This window comes from Suncus etruscus, chromosome 5, assembly GCF_024139225.1.
Source record: "Suncus etruscus isolate mSunEtr1 chromosome 5, mSunEtr1.pri.cur, whole genome shotgun sequence".
In the NCBI taxonomy this organism is placed as follows: Eukaryota; Metazoa; Chordata; class Mammalia; order Eulipotyphla; family Soricidae; genus Suncus; species Suncus etruscus.
In genome coordinates, this window is record NC_064852.1 from 13,143,943 (window position 1) to 13,166,678 (window position 22,736).

Below are 22,736 nucleotides of genomic sequence, written 5' to 3' on the forward strand. Positions count from 1 at the left end.
TGTAGTGACTTAGTTTAAAGGACAAAACTGGAGCAAGGGATGTGGCTAAGCTCTTGAGCACTGGGGATCAATTTGCAGCATTGGCCAAGGGAAAAAATAGAATCTATACACAATCAGATGGAAGAACTTTACTTTATGGCACATTTACCTTTACCAGATCCTTCACGACGTCCATTTTGTTGAGAAGAAGACACACTACTATGAATCTCGCATAGTAGCGGAGTTTCTTGACTACTAGCTCAGGCCTACGGTACAGAAAAGAAAAAGCATCACCATTAACAAGTGTTTGATAGCTTTTACACTTGCAAATATCTCTGCAAAAATACCCTGAGTCATTATGCTATTCATATGGAAAATGAACAGTTTAACAAATAACCAGTGTGCACTTAGATTCATGGGCACCTTGCTATAAATGTTAGCAAAAGCAGCATTATTTAAAAAAACAAACAAACTTGGGATGAAGCGAGAGCTCCACAGGCTGAGTGCATGCTTTGTTTGATCCCCGGCAAAATGTGAGTCCTCTGAGTCTTAAGTGATCTCCAGCACAGAGTTGGGAGGAAGCCCTAAGCCTTGTCGGATATGAGAGAAAGAGAGGAGAGAGCGGAGAAGGGAAGAGGGGAGGGGAGAGATAGACAGAGAGAGAGAGAGAAAGAGAGAGAAAGAGAGTCAGAGACACAGAGAGAGAAGACAGTGGGGGAGAGAGAGAGGAAAGACGGGGGAGAGAAAGGAGAACACCATCTTAAAGATGTTTTTATCTCAGGTCTCAGGCCAGCAGTCTCTATTCCAATCTTTTCCCTGCCTCACCTCACCCCCCCCCCCCCAATAACTGTCAGATTTTCCTTTTTATGCTTCAGGGACAGTAGTCAGTTACAGAAAGGTGTGTCCCAGTCCAATTGCCATTACAGGGGGGGTGTCATCACTCCTTAAAGGTACATTGATTCCCTTATGCACATAGACAAAGGACTGCTGAGCATGACCCCAAACAACAAAAATATGTATATAATAAACCCCAAAGCGGCATACTTTGACCAATAAATAAATGATTTAATATACACAAATCTTTACTATTCATATTGAATAATTTACATGTCAAGAAGAACAGGATTTAAAAAATTTGGGTAACAAGAAAGATCATTTAATGGGCATTAAACAACAATACAACAAACTAAAAATACACATTATTTATAAGCTTCTATGAAGCTTACATTCAATTTTATGTAACTAATTAATTTTGCTCCTTAGGCAGGGCTTCATCTTCTCAGAGTCTGGCCAATTTCCATGACCAGCTTGAGTTCTGAGCCACCCACACACTGGGAGCTGCCCTGGGCCCACCAGGCTGGGCACTCAGGAAACAGTGTTTGGGGAGGAAGAACCTAGAAGGGAGTAGGGATAAGGAGAAGCCTGTGGCCCCCAGCAGAGCCTGAGAGCTTGAATTTGAATTTATTCTTGCCATAAAAAGAGCTTCACGGGGGCCAGAGCAATAGCACAGCAGCAGGGTGTTGGCCTTGCATGTGGCCAATACAAGATGGACCTCAGTCGATTCCTGGAATCCCACATGGTCCCCTGAGCCTGCCAGGAGTTATTTTTATGAGCACAGAGCCAGGAGTAACCCCTGAGCACCCCACTGCTGCCAGGTGTGACCAATAAATAAATAAATAAATAAATAAATAAATAAATAAATAAATAAATAAAGAGCTTCAAGGAGTAACTACTTATGGGGAGAGGAACTCAGTGGAAATGGGGCAAAATCTCTTTTGAAAATTACTTTTGACAGCCACTGCCTAGCTGTGCTCACAGCTTACTTTTGACTCTGGTAGACTCACAGGGATATAGAAAAAAGGGAGAAAAGGGCGAAAAGGGCTGGAGTGATAGCAATAAGGTTGGGGATTTGCCTTGCATACGACTAACCCTGGACGAACTTGATCCCTGGCATCCTATATGGTCTCCCGAGCCTTCGAGGAGTGATTTCTGAGTGCAGAGCTAGAAATAACTCCTGAGCACTACCGGGTATGGCCTTGCCCTTGCCCAAAAAAGAAAAAGGGAGATGAATCAGAATGACTGCATGTAAGGCAAAAGTTCTGGCCAATGTACCATCACTCCAGCTCCTTTTCTTTTTTTTTTTGGTCTTTTTTTGAGGGAGGTGGGGGATCATACCCAGGAGCGCTCAAGGGTTACTCCTGACTCTATGCTCAGAAATCACTCGTGGCAGGCTTGGGGGACCATGTGGGATGCCGGGATTTGAACCACCATCCTTCTGCATGCAAGGCAAATGCCCTACCTCCATGCTATCTCTCTGGCTCTCCAGCTCCTTTTCTTAATATTTTAAGAAGCAAATTTAACTTATGTTAAATCTTTTTGTGAAAAATAAATGGGTTCTTGTTGTGTATGTAAATATTTTAGGGGATTATTATGTTACTGACCCTAACCTGATCGGTGATTGTGCCCTACCCTAGGGTGTGACCTGGCATTCTGCCCCCACCCTACGGTAGTACCTGATTCTGCTTCCACCATTGGGTGGTACCTGATTCTGTGGGACAAAAATAAGGGTCTGTGGAAGGCGAGAGGCTTTTGGCTGGAACTTATGCTGAGTCTTTGGACTTCAGTCTTGTACACTGAATATATAATATATATAATATTTCCACAAGCCTGACTGTCTGCGAGCTGTTTACCCGCCGTTTCACCTCAGAACCATTGGTTTGACAGGGTAGCAGATGCGTGCTCCGAGCTGGAGTGGAAGGACCTCATCCTCCATTCCTCCATCAGTCAATCTCTTCAGGGGCTGACTTGCAACAGATTCTGTTACTATGGTTTAATTCTTTATCTTCTTTCATGTTATTGCTAGCTAGGATTTGACCCCATTTGATCTTAGTAGCCATAATCAGGTTATTAAGGTCATGCAGGATGCCCTTAGTTTGATCCCCTATACTTCCGCTGAATAGAACCCCAGTGGCCCTGGCACCTTGGAGGTTATCTCTCCAGGGAAAACCCAGGAGCACTGCAGGGGTGGCCCTAGTGACTCCCAGGACCAGTGGACCCAAACAGAAATGCATCCTATCTGCCTGAGTCAAACACCGAATTGTGCAGCTTGACCATGCCTGGCTGGCCTCGGGGTCCTTAGGCAACCTCCAGAAAAGAAACATCAAGTGCAGAGGCTGGAGAGCTAGAACAGCGGTAGGACGATTGCCTTACAAGTGGCCAACCCGGACGAACCCAGGTTCGATTCCTGGCACATTCCATATGGTCCCCCGAGCATGCCAGGAGCGATTTCTGAATGCAGAGCCCTGAGCGCAGCCTATCCCTCCCCCAAGAAAGTAAAGTGCAAGAGTAATTTGAAGTTACCAGGCAGCAAGGAAAACAGTCAAAGCTTGCTGAGTGCTTGATTAAACAGCCATGAGAAGTAGGCGGAGAATTCTATTCTGAAGAAAGGAAAGCCCAGGGGAAGTAAGCTGTGCTGTCTGCTCCTCCACATGGGTAGCTAACCTCGCCAGTTCTGAAACCTGAGCGGCACCCACGGCCTCCGGCCCAGATCCACACCCACTGCAGAAAGAGAAAGCTCCCTCGAAGTTGCCTCCAGCCCAGGAAGTACTGAGGCTTTCAGGCTCAGATGCACCCTCCCCACCACTAAACACCTAAACCAGAGATGACACCCACATGACTCTGACCAATTCTCCCGGCGTTCCAGATCTTCAGCCCGGCACACCTGTCTAGCCATAATTACATGCCAGGTACTGGCTCTTCAATGTGGTAATCCAGGTGGCTGATCACATCTCCGGCTCACCGGCTCATTCTTAGTCATTTTTAGCAATTAGTGTCTCCATCTCCCAGGTCCTGTGACTATATGCTAACAACTCTTAGAAGCAGAAAGGGCCTTCTGAGGGCTCTACTTCCCCTACTAGGCTGCTAGGGACCATTCTTCCTGTTTTGATGCAATCCTCAGGCACTAAGACAGCCCAGAGAGCACATGCCTTTTAAAGCAAATGTGAGGCTGTGAAATATTTTCTGTGTTCTCTGAGCTGTTCGTTTCAGCAGTTGTCAAAAACAGCTACCTAGGTTGGTTGGCCCTTTTGTCCTTGAACCAAGTAGCAAACAACTGACTGACTGGCTGAAGTCCTTCCTAAGGCCCAGGGAACAAGGGCAAGATCTTGCACAGCACTGTTTTGCTGCTTTGTTCTCTGGTTTTGAGGCTCTCCCCAGCAGTGTTTAGGAGCTACGCCCAGCTCAGTGTTGTGGTCTCTCCTGACAGTAACTGAGGAAACATGCCAGGGATGTTCTTTGGGCTCCCGGCATGTAGAGCGCATATGATGTGCTCTCTTACCTGGTTAAGGCCTTAAGCAAGAGTGTCTATTATCCTTGTTTCCAATAATCCTGCCTCTTCATCTGCCCTGCTCTAGGAGGCAGTACAGGAGAACAACTCCTATGTGCTGTTTGCTTGTAGGACAGAAATGAATCTAAACAAAGTGAACCGTAACTTAGGTTTTATGCTGAGGGGTCCAAAGTCAATTTCCTTCCTTTTGGCAAATTAGATAATGTAGAAAACTGTATTATCTGAGGAATCTTATTATTGCCTGAAATAGCCCTATTCTTAGAGGTATTTTTCACACCAAAAAGATATTAATATTCTATTTGCATCTGTTTTGGGAGCCACACTCAGTGGTAGTTGGGGTTATTCCCAGCTCTGTTCCAGAGTCACTCCCAGTAGTGCCCAGGAAATCAAACAGTGCCATGGGTTCAGGACTCCAGCCTATTTTTTTTTTCTTTTTTTTTGTTTTTGTTTTTGTGTCATACCTGGCAGCGCTCAGGGGTTACTCCTGGCTCTATGCTCAGAAATCGCTCCTGGCAGGCTCAGGGGAATATATGAGATGCTGGGATTCGAACCACCGTCCTTCAGCATCTAAGGCAAATGCCTACCGCTTCACTATCTCTCTGGCCCCAGGACTCCAGCCTATTAAACCATCTCTTCAAGCCCCCTTGCACTTTTTTTTAAGAGAAGAGATTTATTTCAGAAGAATTCTGATAAACAACACAAAATAAATACACACAAAATAAAAATTTGGGGGAAATAGATCTGTAGTGAAATATATGTGAAACAATCAAACAAAAATCTAAAGTAAAATTAGTTGACTGTTGTTTATATAAATATTTTATGGGATTACTATGTTACTGACCCTACCCTGATTGTTGATTGTGCCCTACCTAGGGTGTGACCTGGCATTCTGCCCCCACCCTAGGGTGGTACCTGATTCTGCTTCCACCATTGGGTAGTATCTGACCCCACCATTGGGTGGTACCTGATTCTGGGGGATAAAAACAAGGGTCTGTGGAAGGCGTGAGGCTTTTTGCTGGAACTAAGGCTTTTTTGGACTTCAGTCTTGTCCACCGAATAAAGCTAATATTTCACAAGCCTGACTGTTGGCGAGCTGTTTACCCGACGTTTCACCTCAGAACCGTCGGCTGGACGGGGTGGCAGACGTGTGCTCCGAGCTGGAAGGGAAAGACCTCATCCTCCATCCCTCCATCAGTCAACCTCTTCAGGGGCTGACTTGCAACATTCTTCTGATTGAAGAATGAAGTAAGGGGACTGGAATGAAAGCACAGAGGATAGGACATTTGCCTTGCAAATGGCCAACCCAGGTTCTATCCTCGGCATCCCATATGGTCCCCTGTGCCTGCCAGGAGCGATTTCTGAGAAGAGAACAGGAGTAACTCGTGAGCACTGCTGCATGCAGCTCAAAAACAAAAAGAATGAATTAAGGTACTGGTTAAAAGTGGAAAAGATCTTAGGGGCTGGAGAGAGAGCATGGAGGTAGGGCATTTGCCTTGCATGCAGAAGGTTCGAATCCCAGCATCTCATATGGTTCCCCAAGCCTGCCAGGAGCGATTTCTGAGCGTAGAGCCACGAGTAACCCCTGAACGCTGCCGGGTGTGACCCATAAACAAAACAAAATAAACAAAAAAAGTGGAAAAGATCCAATTCAACATATATATTTCTGACTATATGTGGAAAATGCCACAAGATTTTCCAGGGATTGAAGAGATTTAAAGAAGTAGACTTTCCCCAAAAGATGACATGGTTTAGCCAAAAAGCATATGAAAGCCAACAAAAGCTCTAGAAAAACATATTACAACTACTAGTTCCTCTGCCACTAAGAGAAAAACCATCTTTTCCCTCTAGGACAAGTCTGAGTTCTATTGTTGGGAATAGAGAGAACATTCCCAACGCTTTTTTTTTTTTTTTTTTTTTGGGCCACACCCAGCGGTGCTCAGGGGTTACTCCTGGCTGTCTGCTCAGAAATAGCTCCTGGGAGGCACAGGGGACCATATGGGACACCGGGATTCGAACCAACCACGTTGGGTCCTGGATCAGCTGTTCCAAGGAAAACGCTGCTGTGCTATCTCTCCAGGCCCACAACTCTCATTCTTGAACTTATTTGAATAATTCTTGGAATGCTAGCATAAAAGGTTCCTCAGCAACTGATTCCTAATTTCTTCGGCTATTCTATCACCACCTAGAATCAATATCATAATCTACCCATCTCTATAAATTCCATAGAAGAGGATCTTCAAAAAATAAATTAAAGAGGACCAGAACAATAGTATAACAAGTAGAGCGTTTGCCTTGCATATGGCTGACCCAGGTTCTGCCCGGCATCCCAAATGGTTTCCCAAACTGACCGACCAGAGGTGACTCAGAGTTCAGAGCCAGGAGTAGTCCCTGTGCACTACAGGGCGTGGCCCAAAAACAAAAACAAAAATTAACAAGTACAACTCATTCTGTTTTCCTCTTGTACCTAAACAGCTGCCAGAATGCTGAATATATGCATTCAATAGCTTATTACTGAGAATGAGTGAATTCTACATTCACTCTTTTTCCCCAAACAGGGGACCCTACATAGCTAAAAAACAGAACTGGATTTATTAATTTTTTTTCGGGCCACACCCATTTGATGCTCAGGGGTTATTCCTGGCTAAGCGCTCAGAAATTGCCCCTGGCTTGGGGGGACCATAGGGAATGCTGGGGGATTGAACACAGTCCTTCCTTGGCTAGCACTTGCAAGGCAGACACCTTACCTCTAGCGCCACCTCGCCGCCCCCCCCTTTTTTTTAATCTAATAGTTTTAGCAACCTTTTCTTTAGTCTTACAGCATAGAGCACAGTTTTTTAATATAAACAAATTAAAATTACACGGGTAAAAAAGAACAGATCCCCAGCTAAACTTAGCTTTTGGGCTCTTTCTTTTCTAAGAAACTTTGTGTGTTCCCAATATCTTTTTAAAGAAATTATCATTCCTCTGTGTTCTGATTCTGCCTCGCTACTGTTGTATCTATTTAAGATGCCATAACATTTGCTTTTAGGTAATGTATATCTATTGGCTTAAGAAGACCAAGTAGTAGGAACACAATAAAATTCATTAAGGAATGGAAGTTATATGCACAGAAGTTATAAAACATATGCTACTTTTCTGCATAATTTCCACACACTAAAATTTTTGAATGTTCTAGCTTCCTCTTTCTAAAATATAATAGATACATACCTGTCCTCTTTATTGACTTGTGAATAATATGATCTCTGTCTGATTGCAGAGTAGAATGAGAAGGCCTCATTCAGGTAGCTGGTCTCAGATGTGCGTAGGCTATTAGGAAAAATATGTTATAGTTAACAGTGTCTCAAGTTCTTCCATGGATAAAACTCACACCATCACCACTATTCTTTTTTGTCATTATAGTTTTGTTTTTTGGGGCCATACCTAGCAGTGCTCAGGACTACCTCTAGCTCGGTGCTCAGAAATTACTCCTGGCAGGCTCAGGGACCATATATGCCAGAGATTGAACCTAGGCTGGACACATGCAAGGCAAATGCCTCACCTGCCATGCTATTTCTCTGGCCCTGTATCATCATCCAATGTTGTTATATACAAAGGTGGTGTGTGTGTGTGTGTGTGTGTGTGTGTGTGTGTGTGTGTGTGTGTGTGTGTGTGTGTGTGTGCTCCTATATTCTATTCAGCAATACATTGATTATCACCCTTAAAAATGTCTAGAAAAGGGGCCGGGTAGGTGGCGCTGGAGGTAAGGTGTCTGCCTTGCAAGCGCTAGCCAAGGAAGGACCGCGGTTCGATCCCCCGGCGTCCCATATGGTCCCCCCCAAGCCAGGGGCGATTTCTGAGCACATAGCCAGGAGTAACCCCTGAACGTCAAACGGGTGTGGCCCAAAAACCAAAAAAAAAAAAAAAAAAAAAAAAAATGTCTAGAAAAGGGGCCGGAGCGGTGGTGCAGGGCATAAGGTGTCTGCCTTATGCGTGCTAGTCTAGGATGAACCGTAGTTTAATCCCCTGGCATCCCATATGGTCCCCCATGCCAGGAGCGATTTCTGAGTGCATAGCCAGGAGTAACACCTGAGTGTCACCAGGTGTGGCCCCCCAAAAAACCATAAAAACAAAAAGAAAAACAATGTCTGGAAAAACCACTAATGATCATACTGTTTTGAAGGTTAAAATACCCTCCCGAAAGCTTATTTTTTTTTAATGATGTCAGTGCACAATATTTTCATACTAGAAAAGAACATTCCAAACAGTATTCCACCAGTTAATTCTCCCCTTAGCATTAATTTTTCACAACCTTCCCCACATCTACACACAGTCCACTGTCCTTGACTTATTTTTTTACTACTGTTTTCTCACCAGATTAAAAAATTAACTAAACATCAGAAAATTTTGTTCTCTGTTTATCATCTCTGGCTTTATAAGGAACTTGATCAGAAAATTATTTGAGAGGGACTGGAGTGATGGTATATAGAAGGTAAAGTTTGTCTTGCATGTGGCAATCCAGGTTCAATTTTCAGCATCCCCTATGATCCTCAGAGCACCACTCAGAATGATCCCTTAGTGCAGAGCCAGAAGTAACTCTGACCACCACTGGGTATAGTCAAAAATCAAAGGGGAAAAAAAAAGAAAATTAATTGAAAGAGAGACTGTAGTGGTGGGAATTTGGGGTGGGTGGCCTGTGAAAAGACAGGAAGAGGAAGGAATTTCTCAACACCTAAATGACAAAAGCCCAGGTCCTTTGATGATTTACCTTCTATTGCTTCATGATACAAGACTTAGATTCCTAAAAGAAGTTCTAAGTATCTTGGTTCATCAGTAGGCTTATATAGATGTTTTTTTTTTTTTTTTCCTTTTTTTTTTGGGCCACACCCGGCAGTGCTCAGGGGTTACTCCTGGCTGCTCAGAAATAGCTCCTGGCAGGCACGGGGGACCATATGGGACACCGGGATTCGAACCAACCACCTTTGGTCCTGGATCGGCTGCTTGCAAGGCAAACGCCGCTGAGCTATCTCTCCGGGCCCTATATAGATGTTATTACTCCAAGACTATAATCAAAATAATCTTTACCTACTTCAAGCAATTTATTTGATATAATGAGTATTGGTTTTGTTTGTTTGTATATGCTTTTATTTATTGTAGTGCTAAGGGTTGAACTCAAGGCCTCAACACTGGCCCTATAGATTTTAAAGGTTTTTTTTTTTTTTTTTTTTTTTTAAAGAAAATCAGGACTGGAGCAATAGCACAGTGAGTAGGATGCTTCTCTTGCACATAACCTGGCTGACTCAGGTCAGTCCCCAGCATCTCACATATCCCATTTGGGCCCCCAAGCCTTCTGGGAGTAATTTCTGAGCACAGAGCCAGGAGTGATGCCTGAATACTTAGGGGTATATCCAAAATGGAGCATACAAATTATGACATATCTTTGTAGAGTATCAATTTAATTGAAGTCATAAGAACTATAAATTTATTTATTTTTATCATTTATTTAAAACCAAGATCATACTCCCTTATAAATGTTTTATAAACAAGTCTGACAAAATGAACTATCTGGAAGGTGAGCCTTTGAAACAAATTATGTGCCTTTGACTATGAAAGGTCATTTCATGCAGCGGTCTTGATCAATATCTAAACTACTAGGTTTCATTTATAATGAAAGAGATTTCCTTCCGAGCAAGTAAGTATAATGTGCGTGCTTCAAATGGCTATATGTGTCAGGAAAACATTTTATTTTTTCCAGGTATAATTTACTTACTAATAATGGTAGTATAGCTGCCCAATCTTAGAAGCAATTTCCCCAATTTGCCACCGTTTCAAGCCATATCGATTATCCAAGACTTGTCTGTTTTATATAGGAAATAAGAAAACATAAATTAGACTATACATTTCATAAACAATCAACTATATACATTTCACAGACTAAAATACCACTTTAATCAATCAACTTAAGTTTTTAACATTTCCAACAGTCATAAAAATTAATTTTTATTTTTTATTTTTGGGCCACACCTGGCAAAGCTCAGGGGTTACTCCTGGCTCTAGGCTCAGAAATCGCTCCTGGGGTGGCCGGCGATGTGGCGCTAGAGGTAAGGTGTCTGCCTTGCAAGTGCTAGCCAAGGAAGGACTGCAGTTCAATCCCCCGGCGTCCCATATGGTCCCCCCCAAGCCAGGGGCAATTTCTGAGCGCTTAGCCAGGAATAACTCCTGATCATCAAACGGATGTGGCCTGGAAAAAAAAAAATAGAAATCGCTCCTGGCAGGGTCGGGAAACAATACAGTATGCTGGGGATCAAATCCCGGTCCATCCCAGGTCGGCTGCATGCAAGGTAAATGCCCTACCGCTGTGCTATCGCTCCAGTCCCATAAAAAATAAATTTAAAAAGCATTTCTTAAATGTATATTAAAATTAAAAATAACAGAAAACAGGTTTCTGGGGCCGGGAAGGTGGCGCTAGAGATAAGGTGTCTGCCTTGTAAGCGCTAGCCAAGGAACGGACCGCGGTTCGATCCCCCGGCGTCCCATATGGTTCCCCCAAGCCAGGGGCAATTTCTGAGCGCTTAGCCAGGAGTATCCCCTGAGCGTCAAACGGGTGTGGCCCAAAAACCAAAAACCAAAAAAAAAAAAAAAAAAAAAAAAAAAAAAAAAAAAAAAAAGAAAACAGGTTTCTGAACATTAAAAACTACACCCCTAAACAGCTTGGCCCAGTTTACTGACTGACTAATCACAATGCCAGACATCAACTCTAAGAGCTCATGTATGCAAGGCATGAGCTTTACCATTGAGCTATGTTCCGATAAATAAGAGTACCTTTGTCCGGATAAATACAAACCATTTCAGATACTGTCTTTTAAAAAATCGGATTAGATACTACATAACTGTAAGGAATGATGCTATTATGCAATTTGCTACAACATGGATGGAACTGGAAGATATTATGTTAAATGAAGTAAGCCAAAAGAAGGTTAAATGCAGAATGATATCACTTCTATGTGATATTTAGATAACTGCAGAAGAAATACAATGATTAAAATGGGAATTGTCTTTAACACCCTTTGCCCCAGAGTATAGAAAGGAGAAGCAAAGAAATTGAGTGAAGGAGAAGAAAAATATACAAGGATGGAGGCCAGGAGCCAAGCGGTCTCTGTACACTGGTGGTGTTAAAAAAGAACAGAACTTGGGGGCCAGAGAGATAGCAGAGTGGTAGGGCATATGCCTTGCACGCAGCCAATCCAGGACAGATGGTGGTTTGAATCCCAGCATCCCATATAGTCCCGTGTGCCTGTCAGGAGCAATTTCTTTCTTTCTTTCTATTTTTTCTTTTTTGGTTTTTGGGCCACACCCAGTGATGCTCAGGAGTTATTCCTGGCTATGCACTCAGAAATCGCTCTTGGCTTGGGGGATCCTATGGGATGCCGGGGGATCAAACCGCTTAGTTAGGTTAGTGCATGCAAGGCAAACCCCCTACTGCTGTGCCACCGCTCCGGCCCCAAGGAGCAATTTCTGAGTGAAGAGCCAGGAGTAACCCCAGCACCGCAGTGTGTGACCCAAAAAACAAAAACAAAAAACAAAACAAAACAAAAAGGACAGAACTAAATATCCAGCTAAAGGCATCAACAATGGAATCAAGAGACCCAAACTTTAACAATCTAAACTTAACATGGGCCTGTTATACTGGCAGGCTGTGGGGGGGCAGGTGGTGCTGGTATGAGATGTACTTGGGGTACAATGGTGGAGGGAGGTTGATACTGATGGTGAAATTGGCCCTGATTCACTGTATATCTGAAACCCAACTATGAAGGTCTTTTAAATGACAATGGTTTCAATAAAATAAAATAAAAATAAATAAAAATAGGAATATACTAAAAATAATCAGATTAGAGCATCACAATTAAAGACATACTGGGTCTGGGAAGATGGCTCAAAAGGCAAGAGCACAAGCTTCGCATGAAGGAGGGTCCAAGTTCAATCCTTGGCCTTTCAATGACTCTTGAGCACCATTACAAGTGGCTTGTAAATGCTGCCAATTGTGGCCCCAAAATTAAAACAAAAACAAAAATAAAATAGACGGGAGATGAAGTTCAGTGGTTTAATATATAACTTTGCTCATGTAAAAGTCTCTATGTAATCCTTGGAATCATCATACAGAAAGTTAAACATAATGTCTAAGCCTTGAATAATGGGGGTGTGGGGAATCCATTTGTTTTTTTCTAGGTCACAAAGATGAAACTTGAAAAAGTCCCCAAGCATAAAAAGCTCCGAGGTAGCAAGGGCCAGCTGACTAATACCAAATGCTCCTTCACTCCCTTTTAATTGTAAAATTCTTTTACCGGTGCTGCTGCTGGAACTTCCAGAGTTTGGTATAAACATCAAAAGTTCTTCCAAAATAGGACTGCCACTGCTTCTGCCCGTATTGTGGCAAATCTCTGAAATAGAACATAAACATTTTAATCCAATTAGTGTTGTGGTATTAAGTCCCATGAGAGTGCAGACTGTATTGAGAAATTTTTATGATTTTTCCCCTTGGGTGAGCACACTAGATGGCACTCAGGGGTCCATGTTCAGAAATTACTACTGGTAGACTCGGAGGACCATATAGGATGCTGGGGATTGAACCTAGGCTGGCCATATGCAAAGCAAATGCCCTACCCGTTGTGCTAGCACTCCAGCTCCCATATTCAAGTTTCTTTCAGAGTAGAATAGCGCTACAACAACGATCCAGAATACCTTCAGCTGTATGCTTCCCCTAAATCTAGAGCAACTTTTTTGGGTTTTGTACTGGTTTTTGTTTGGGGGCTATACCCAGTAATGCTTTGGGAGTGGGGGGAAACACATAGAGTCCTGAGAAGCAAACCCAGGACCTCTGCATGTCAAGTAAGTGTCACCCATTGAGCTTTCTGCCCTCTGCGGTTTCTTCTGAGCCTCTTTTTTTGTTGTTGTTGTTTTTTGGGCCACACCCGTTTGATGCTCAGGGGTTACTCCTGGCTAAGAACTCAGAAATTGCCCCTGGCTTGGGGGGACCATATGGAGTGCCAGGGGATCAAACCAGGGTCCTTCCTTGGCTAGCACTTGCAAGGCAGACACCTTACCTCTAGCGCCACCTCACAGGCCCCCTTCTGAACCTCTTTTATCATTGCAGCTCGCTCTTCCCTCATCCTGGCTGATCTTATTCATTCTAAGTTCTACACCAGTCACTTCCTAATATTGATCTTCAGCTAAGAATCCAGCCATTAAAATAAAAAAAAGATTGCCTTAAGGCAGGGATCTCAAACTCGAGGCCCGTGGGCTGTTTGTGGCCCTCCGTACAACATTTTGTGGCCCTGTCCTAGGGGATTCTTTTTTTGTTTTGTTTTGTTTTAGTTGTTTGGGTCAAGCCCCCCCATTGTTCAAGGCTTACTACTGACTTTGCACTCAAGGATCAGCCCGACTTTGCCTCCTGCGGCCCCCAGGTAAATTGAGTTTGAGACCCCTGCCTTAAGGAAATATCTAGAAGTTCAAAGTGTGAATTGTTGTCTTAATTTAAATTAAAGAGTCCTAGAGTTGGTGTGGGGATGCTGAGACCTTTCTGGGTTCGACCGGGCTCCCACAGCCCCTATGGTCTGGCAGGTCTGAAGATGGCAGAGTGAGGGTGGAGAGATTCACAAAGCAGTCAGATGAAGTTCAGGAGTCAGCCAGCTTTATTTCTCAGTCCCTACCGCCATGCACACCTGCTCTCTATACTAAACCTTTTCCTAGCAGCTACTTCTCTACTCCTTTTGGCTCTCTCGGCCTCTGTCTCCCTTTCAGCTGCCTTTTTCCAGGCTTCCTAACTGGCTTCCATACTAACTTTGATGATGCTCCTGCTGCTGCTTCCATACTAACTTTGATGATGCTCAGGTGATAATGCTGAATCAGATGCTGAATTGGTGATACTGAATCTGATGCCGAATCTCTGATGATGCCTTTCTCTCACTTCTCTCCCTAATTCTCCTTCTTATCCCCTTTCTCTCCCCCCTGCAAACTCCTCTACCTGCCCATTCCAGGTGTGGGCAGTTCTGATCATTCAGGTGAGATAAATAAGAAGTTGGGAGAGGGGATACTCACATGAATGAATGGCATTACTGTTCTGCACTACTTGATCCGTTCCATATTAGAAAAACTACACAGTGGTGCCCTTGGGCCTGCGACTTACTGTCGGCGCTAGAAAAAAATACCTCCCAACCACAGGAACAGGACTTGGTTTTTTTTTTTTTTTTAACTTTCTTTGGTTAAGGATTTTCTTTTTTTTGGGTCACACCCAGAAGTGTTCAGGCGTTATTCCTGGCTCTGTGCTCAGAAATCGCTCCTGGCAAGCTCTGGGACTATATGGATGCTGGGATTCGAACCACTGTCCTTCTGCATGCAAGGCAAATGCTCTATCTCCATGCTATCTCTCAGGTCCTTGCTAAAGATTTTTTAATTCCAAGTTGTCTACACCAAGTCTGAGAAGATTTCAAGAGATTCCATTTTGGCTGGTCCTTCTTATCAAGGCGTAGCTGCTTCTCAGTCCAGAACAGAATAAGCTATTTGCTTACTATTAAGAGCTATTATGGAGCTTACTGTTATGGAGCTATTAGCTGCATTTAACAAAATAGTGCTACAAAGAGATTAACTTGGCAAAGAACTAACTGCACGTGGGTGAAAAGGAAAAGAAAATCTTCACACGTCCCATAACTTTCAGGATAGAGAAACTGAAATATTAACTATAAAGACCACTTAAGATAGTTTCACCCTCACAGCAAAATTTCTTAGCAAAAGCCTGTGAAAAAAGAAGATGCCACAAGAGTATATGCTTACTGGAGGTAAGTAGAGGGGGTGGTAGAGGAATTGAAAGATTATACTGTTTTCTAGGATCTTCATATATTCCAGGTACCTGTAATAAAGTCTAGCAGATGAGGCCAGAGTGATAGTACAGTGGGGAGGGTGTGTTTACCTGCACACAGCCAACATGGGCTCAGTCCCCTGCATCCCATATAGTCCCCTGAGTCAGACAGGAGAGATTCTTGAGCACAGACCCAGCAGTAACCCTCTTCACAGCCAGGTGTGGCCCTCTCTCCAAAAATGAGTCCAGAAGAGATTGTGGGTATAGATAATGGTTCACAAATACTACCCTGATTCAAACAGGGAGAGCATTGTATTGCCAACAGCCAGCTGTTCTATAAGGAAAAATAATCATTCATTGATTACATTGTGAAAGACTACTTAATCCATTTTTATAAATGAGCTGGGTTGGTTTGTTAATGAACTCAGACAGAGCAAGAGGAGGGAGTAGTTACTGGATCCTGAGGGTGGGAATAAATAAATACTTGCCCTCCTCACTTTCCTCCTACCTGACAACCTCCTTGATCCTCCCTCTGGAAGCTGAATCACACACCACTGGTGTAGTCTTATAAAAGTTAGACACACAGATACAAGCAGAGGCAAACACACAGAGATGATCTAGAGGATCCCAGCTGAAAATACTGAGCCCAATAACTTACACGATAGAGAAAACAGAAATCTAGAACACACACGAAGGAGACTACAGAGAAAGACAACACCTACCCAGGAGTCACAGAAACAAAACAAAAAAGAAGGGAAAAGTGTTGGCAAAGCGAGAGGATGGTTGTTTTGCATGTAGCTGAGCTGGGTTCAATTCCTCACCATTTAAGATCTCCTGATCATCCCTGTGTGATCCCAGGAGAAAGCCCAGAGCACATCAGGTGTACTCACCCCTCCTTCCCACATAAAAGGAAAAAGAAAGATGAGCTCTTGTCATCTGCAAAAACAGACAAGTTTGGAAGGTGTGTCCCAACTGAAGTAAGTCAGAGAAAGACAGGTACTGGATGATTTCACTCATATATGATATAAAGAAAAGAAAATGATGGGCCAGAGCAATATTATTTTTGGGCTACATCCAGCAATACTCAGGGCTTATTCCTAGCTCTGGCTTCAGGGATCACTCCTGGCAGGACTTGGGGGACCATATGAAATACCAGAGATTGAACCTGGGTTGGCCATGTGCAAGGCAATGCCCTAATCACTATACTATTGCTCCAACCTCAAAAGGTAAAATCTCTCATGAGTCATGGCATATTACATATTCCAATGACTTACTTAGTCCAACAGCTGTATTTAGGTAATCTACTTTATATGACTGAACCCCAACTACAATCATGTCTGTAATCAAGTGCTTAAATAAAGGTATTATTAACAATAAAATAAAAAGGGCCCGGAGAGATAGCACAGTGGCGTTTGCCTTGCAAGCAGCCGATCCAGGACCAAAGGTGGTTGGTTCGAATCCCGGTGTCCCATATGGTTCCTACCCCCCCCCCCCCCAGTGCCTGCCAGGAGTAACCCCTGAGCAGCGCCAGGTGTGGCCCAAAAACCAAAAAAAAAAAAAGGTAAATCTCTTAAAGAGGAATCAATGAGTGAAAGGTTTACATTTCTGTACAGATGTTAAGGGAATGAGTTAAAAAGTCAACTGTATTCCTATTTGGAAATTTCTGGCAGAGAACAAGAGTGAGCTAATAACTATTTTAAAACCAATATCCATCATCCTGTGATAAGTAAAAATTCATTTCAGGTTATAGAAGTAGGTTAGCTAAAGACATTGGTTTCCAGATTTATTACAAGTTTTCATCTTTCTTATGCTTTCAAGGCTCTCTAGTAAGAATTAATCAGATTTGGAGCAGGGGAGGAGGGCACTCTCAGTCAGCAGTGCTTTGAGGACAATGTGGTGCCAGAGATCAAACCTTGGCCTCCTTCATGAAAAGCATGCAATCAGCCATATCTCTGACGTTTTTGTTTTTTTTTTGGGGGGGGGGAGCCCACAACCATTTGATGCTCAGGGTTTATTACTGGCTAATTGCTCAGAAATTGCCCCTGGCTTGGGGGGACCACATGGGATGCCAGGGATCGAACCGCGGTCCTTCCTTGGCTAGCGCTTGCAAGGCAGACACCTTACCTCTAGCGCCACCTCACTGACCCCATCTGACTTTTAATCAAATTTTTTTTTTTTTTTTTTTGGTTTTTGGGCCACACCCGGCGGTGCTCAGGGGTTACTCCTGGCTGTCTGCTCAGAAATAGCTCCTGGCAGGCACGGGGGACCATACGGGACACCGGGATTCGAACCAACCACCTTTGGTCCTGGATCGGCTGCTTGCAAGGCAAACACCGCTGTGCTATCTCTCCGGGCCCTTTTTAATCAAATTTTTAGATGTTTTAAGAGTCCAATTGTTGCTAGAATCTCTCTCTCTCTCTCTCTCTCTCTCTCTCTCTCTCTCTCTCTCTCTCTCTCTCTCTCTCTCTCCCCCCCCCCCCCCCCAAACACACATTCCTTCTTTCTTTTCTCATTGCTACAGCCAGCAATGTTCAGGAATTTCTCATGGCTCTTCACTCAAGAATTACTCCTCAGTGCTAGGAGGAACATATGAGATGCTGGGAAATAAACCTGGCTTACACATACAAAGCATGTGCCTTACCCGATGTACTATTGCTCCAGCCCCATGTTGCTAGGAGGATCTTTAAAACTCTTTATCAAGTAGTTGCTGCTAGAAAGAGTATTTATATAAAAACATCAGGCAGCAGCCTAAACCCCACTTTATGAGAACTGATAACTTTTGGGTGCCCCTTTAAAGACACAGTGTTCATTTTTTTGTTTTGTTCTGTTTTGGAGCCACACCCAGTGTGCTCAGAGCTTCCTCTTGGTTCCACACTCAGTAATTACTTCTTGAGCTCTGGGAAAATATGCAAGGCAGGGGCCGGGCGGTGGCGCTGGAGGTAAGGTGCCTGCCTTGTCTGCGCTAACCTAGGACGGACCGCGGTTCGATCCCCCGGCGTCCCATATGGTCCCCCAAGAAGCCAGGAGCAACTTCTGAGCGCATAGCCAGGAGTAACCCCTGAGCCTCACAGGGTGTGGCCCAAAAACCAAAAAAAAAAAAAAGAAAATATGCAAGGCAAGTGCTTTCTCCCTTGAATGATCTCTCCAGCTCCAGAAGAAATTTTTGCATAAAGACTGAAAACACAAAACATGAGCTAGAAGGGGCCAGAGAGATAGCACAGGAGTAGGGCGTTTGCCTTGCACGACCCAGGATGAACCCGGGTTTGATTCCTGGCCTGCCATGTGGTCCCCCGAGCCTGCCAAGAGCAATTTCTGAGCACAGAGTCAGGAGTAACCCCTGAGCATCTCTGGGTGTGACTCAAAAACAAAACCAACCAAACAAAACATGAGCTAGAATGTTAAGAACAGGGCTCTTGAAAGTATACTGCAATATACAAGTATTTTCTAATACGCAGCTGTGAATAATATCAAATTCTATATCATTTTCTTCAAATGAATTTAAAATATCCACCACTCCAGTTTTAAAAATCAGTTATGAGGATAGTAGCTTCTTTTTCAAGAGTCATTTCCTAAAGGTTAAATCCTATGATCACCTCTTTCTAATAATACATATTATAAGCTAATATACAAATTATAATAGTCTAAAATTAAGTGAGATACTGATATAAAGCATATAGAGAGTTTTAGATAAATCTTCCCACTATTCAGATATTGGCTCTAAAACCTGAATATGCGTTTGCTCATTAGTACTGTCAGTAGAAATAGAAAATTAATGGTCCACAGAATTAAATTAAATGGAGCTGTGAATTATTCTGTATGTCAAATGACCTTATATTTCATATATTGCAAAGTCATCTGTGTTAAAAAACTAGCTGCTATGCTTTCCAAGGCTTTAAAGAAAGTGAGAGAGAATGACATTAATCCCCCTTTTCTTAAAATCCTCGACTCCATTAACAGGAATCAGAAGACTGAGGTAGGAAGAAATGTGCTATAAAATGATGGATTCTGAGTCTCAGAGATGCTTCAAGTGCCAGGTTGAGACGTCAACAGTCAGGAAATGTCCCTCAGTTTCTACAGATAAATTCTCCTCACTAACATGTAGGACAGTGATGTCTGCTTACACTAAGATCCCAATACAAGGCAATTTCAGCCCTTCTCACACCAATTCCTTTTCTGGCTGGACACTGTCCAACATTTCCTTATCATCTTATAGGTCTTGCCTTTTTTGTTATTGTATTATTTGGTTTTGATTTGGGGGCTGTACTCGGCAGTGTTCTGATCTAATTCTTGGCTCTTCACTCAAGATCTTTTTCGTTTGGTTGGTTTTTTGGCCATATCCAGAGGAGCTCAGAGATTACCTGTGGCTCCGCATTCAGAAACTGCTCCTAGCAGGCTTGGGGGACCATAAGGGATGCTGGGGATCAAACCTGGATTAGTCGCATGCAAGGCAAACTGCTATGCTATTGCTCTGGCCCCTGCACTCAAGTTCTTCAGGAACCGAATTGAACCAGGGACAGCTGTGTAAAAGATAGGTATCTTACTGTACAATCTCTCTCCAGTTCCTGACTGTCCTTAAACTATCCTAAATTAGGGGCTAGAGCGATAGCACAGCAGGTAGGGTGTTTGCCTTGCATGCAGCTGGCCCAGAACCAACACAGGTTTGATCCCGGACATCCCATATGTTCCTCTGGTCTGCCAGGAGTGATTTCTGAGTGCAGAGCCAGGAGTAACCCTGAGTGCTGAGGAGTGTGGCTCCAAAAACAAAACAACAAACAAACAAACAAATCCTAAATTAGTATCTCTTTCCTTGGGCTCACAGGACTAGGGTGCAGATGTCAGTGGCATGTGTACTTCGAGTTTTTTGCTATTTGGGGGGCCACAGCCAACAATGCTCAGTGCTTACTACTAACTCTGCCCTCAAAGATCACCACTGGAAGGATTTGGGAAATCATATCAAGTGCTGGGGATCGAACCTGGATCCAGACACTCTGTATCAGCTCATGCAAGGTACCTGCTATACCTGCTTCAGGCCTTATCAAGCATTAGTGTACTTTCCTCCTGCCCTTCCCAACATCTTCCCAACAGCTGACTGAGACCTGAGAAATGGCTCAGTGTGTTGAGCTCAGGCTCTGATCCCTGGCACACCATGTGGTCCTAAAGCATATCCAGATTAACGTCCAAGTCCAGAGCTGGGAGTAGCCGCTGAGCCCCTCAGGTGTGGCCCCAGACCAATGATAAAAGAGTTTTGTTCCATTGTCAGCATTGATTTAGTAGCATCATTAAGGTATCTTGCCAAACGGAACAAAGGTAGGCTCAATAGTCTGGGTCTGAAAATCCCATTATTTAAAAATTCTCAGATCAAAAAAAAAAATTCTTCAGATCAAGGAAGCCGGAGAGATAAGCAATGGAGGTAGGGCCTCTGCCTTGCATGCAGAAGGACTGTGGTTTCAATCCCGTTATCCCATATGGTCCCCCGAGCCTGCCTGCCAGGAGAGACTTCTGAGCGTAGAGCCAGGAGTAATTCTGAGCGCTGTGGGTATGACCCAAAAGCCAAAAAAAAAAAAAAAAAAAAAATCAGATCAACTACTGAACCCAACTTTAAAAGCTAGATATAGGGAGATATAGGGGCCAAAGAGATAGTTCTGGGGGTAGGGCACTTGATTTACATCCAACAACCCTGGGGCAATCTCCAGCACCACATGCAGTCCCAGCCAGGAATGATCCCCGAGTGCAGAGCCAGGAGTAAGATCTAAGTACTGCAGTGTGACTCCCCAAACCATGGGAGAAACAAACGAAACAAAACAAAAACCTTATAGATAGCTATTTTTGGTTTTTAAATGCTGGGGTGGGAGAAATAGCACAGCAGGTAGGGTACTTGCCTTGTATGTGGCTGCCTTGGGTTCTTTCCCCTGTACTCAGATTGGCAGGAGTAATCCCTGAGCCCACAGCCAGGAGTGATTCCTGAGCATTGTTGGATATAATTCCTCCAAAATATAAAACAAAACAAAACAAAAAAGGACCCGGAGAGATAGCACAGCAGCGTTTGCCTCGCAAGCAGCCGATCCAGGACCAAAGGTGGTTGGTTCGAATCCCGGTGTCCCATATGGTCCCCCGTGCCTGCCAGGAGATATTTCTGAGCAGACAGCCAGGAGTGACCCCTGAGCACCGCTGGGTGTGGCCCAAAAACAAAAACAAAACAAAAATGCTGGTGTTGAAACCAGGAAATGCTCAACTGGGCTTTGCCAGTCCCAAATACACTTTTGCTTGGGACATATGTGAACACAGACATTTAGTTTGGGAAAAAGTTGGCCAATAATGCAACCCAGAACCTCTGTCTGTATAGGTGAGAGCATGCGAGGAAATAGAGTTATTTCTCAGCCACTGCTTACAGCTGGGCCGAAAATCAGCAGCATCTCAGGAAGGAGCTCTCAGAAAAGAAGTTCAATAGTGGTGGAATCTAAGTCTGGGTTATTTTTCTATTCAGTAGGATGGAGAGAACATAAGATTCCTTTCTTAAAGGAACTAGAATTGAATTAGAACCTGCTCAATAATTTATTGATTGATTTATTGATTTATTTAGGTTCTTGGGCCACACTCGGTGATGCTCAGGGCTAACTATCAGCTCAGAAATCGCTCCTGGCTTGGGGGACCATATGGGATGCTGGGGGATCGAACCTCGGTCTGTCCTAGGATAGCGTGCACAAGGAGATGCCTTACATCCTGTGCCACTGCTCTGGCCCGTCAATAATTTATTTACCATAAAATTTCCAGGCAACTCCCATAATGGTGCCAAAGCATACAAGGCACTTAGGAAGCTGTTCTGTTCCTGAGATGGCTAATGAGCTGGAATAATCTCGAACAATCCCACCTAGTCTGAATTTAGACAGGCCACATCACACAAAACCAGAGGATAGTATCTCCGCCCCGTGAGCCAGCTCCAGTGGAAGCATAGAAATTCTTACAATCAGAATTGAGGCTTTGAATATTTTGGCATAGCATTAAAAAGAACAACTGTTTTTCTCTAGATTCTGGGAAAATGGTGATAGCACCACTTTCAATCTACTCTTTTTATTTTGCTTTTGGGCCATACCCAGTGGCACTCAGGGGTTACTCCTGGCTTTATGCTCAAAAATTGCTCCTGGCAGGCTTGGGGGTCCACATGGGATGCCAGGATCAAACCAGAGTCTGTCCGGGGTTGGCTGCATGCAAGGCAAACACCCTACTGCTTATCACTCCAGACCCTGAATCTACTCTGATCTGTTCAGAACACAGGAATCAGACAACAACACTTCTAAAGATTGGTGAAGACCCATCTACCTTTTGTCCTCTCGTAGGAGGGAGGGGACACACTGAGACCATGCCAGGCCACAAGGACACACCAGGCTAATAAGCACAAAGGTAGAAGACCAGCAAGCTAAGAAGGTTTCAGAGGAGGCAGTGCTGAAACTTGGTGATTCTGTGCCTCTAGCCTCCAGCCCTGAGAACATCTCTATGCTTAAAGCCACCAGTGGCAGCCCTTCGGACACCTCCACTGCAGGACTATGCAAACTCCAAGTCAGAGGTGGCTGGGGCAGATCACCACCA

The 22,736-nt window shown here is 43.8% G+C and overlaps 1 protein-coding gene across 1 annotated transcript in view; it reads right to left on the reverse strand.

Moving 5' to 3' along the window:
* SCAI (suppressor of cancer cell invasion) overlaps positions 1 to 22,736 on the reverse strand; it is a 144,720-nt gene that overhangs the window by 44,363 nt on the left and 77,621 nt on the right. The window contains exons 4-7 of the mRNA XM_049774152.1: positions 12,643 to 12,738; positions 10,071 to 10,157; positions 7,532 to 7,630; positions 149 to 245 (exon numbers count right to left, since the gene is read on the reverse strand). Of these exons, the coding sequence (XP_049630109.1) occupies positions 149 to 245; positions 7,532 to 7,630; positions 10,071 to 10,157; positions 12,643 to 12,738 (379 nt within the window). The remainder of the gene's footprint in view (positions 1 to 148; positions 246 to 7,531; positions 7,631 to 10,070; positions 10,158 to 12,642; positions 12,739 to 22,736) is intronic.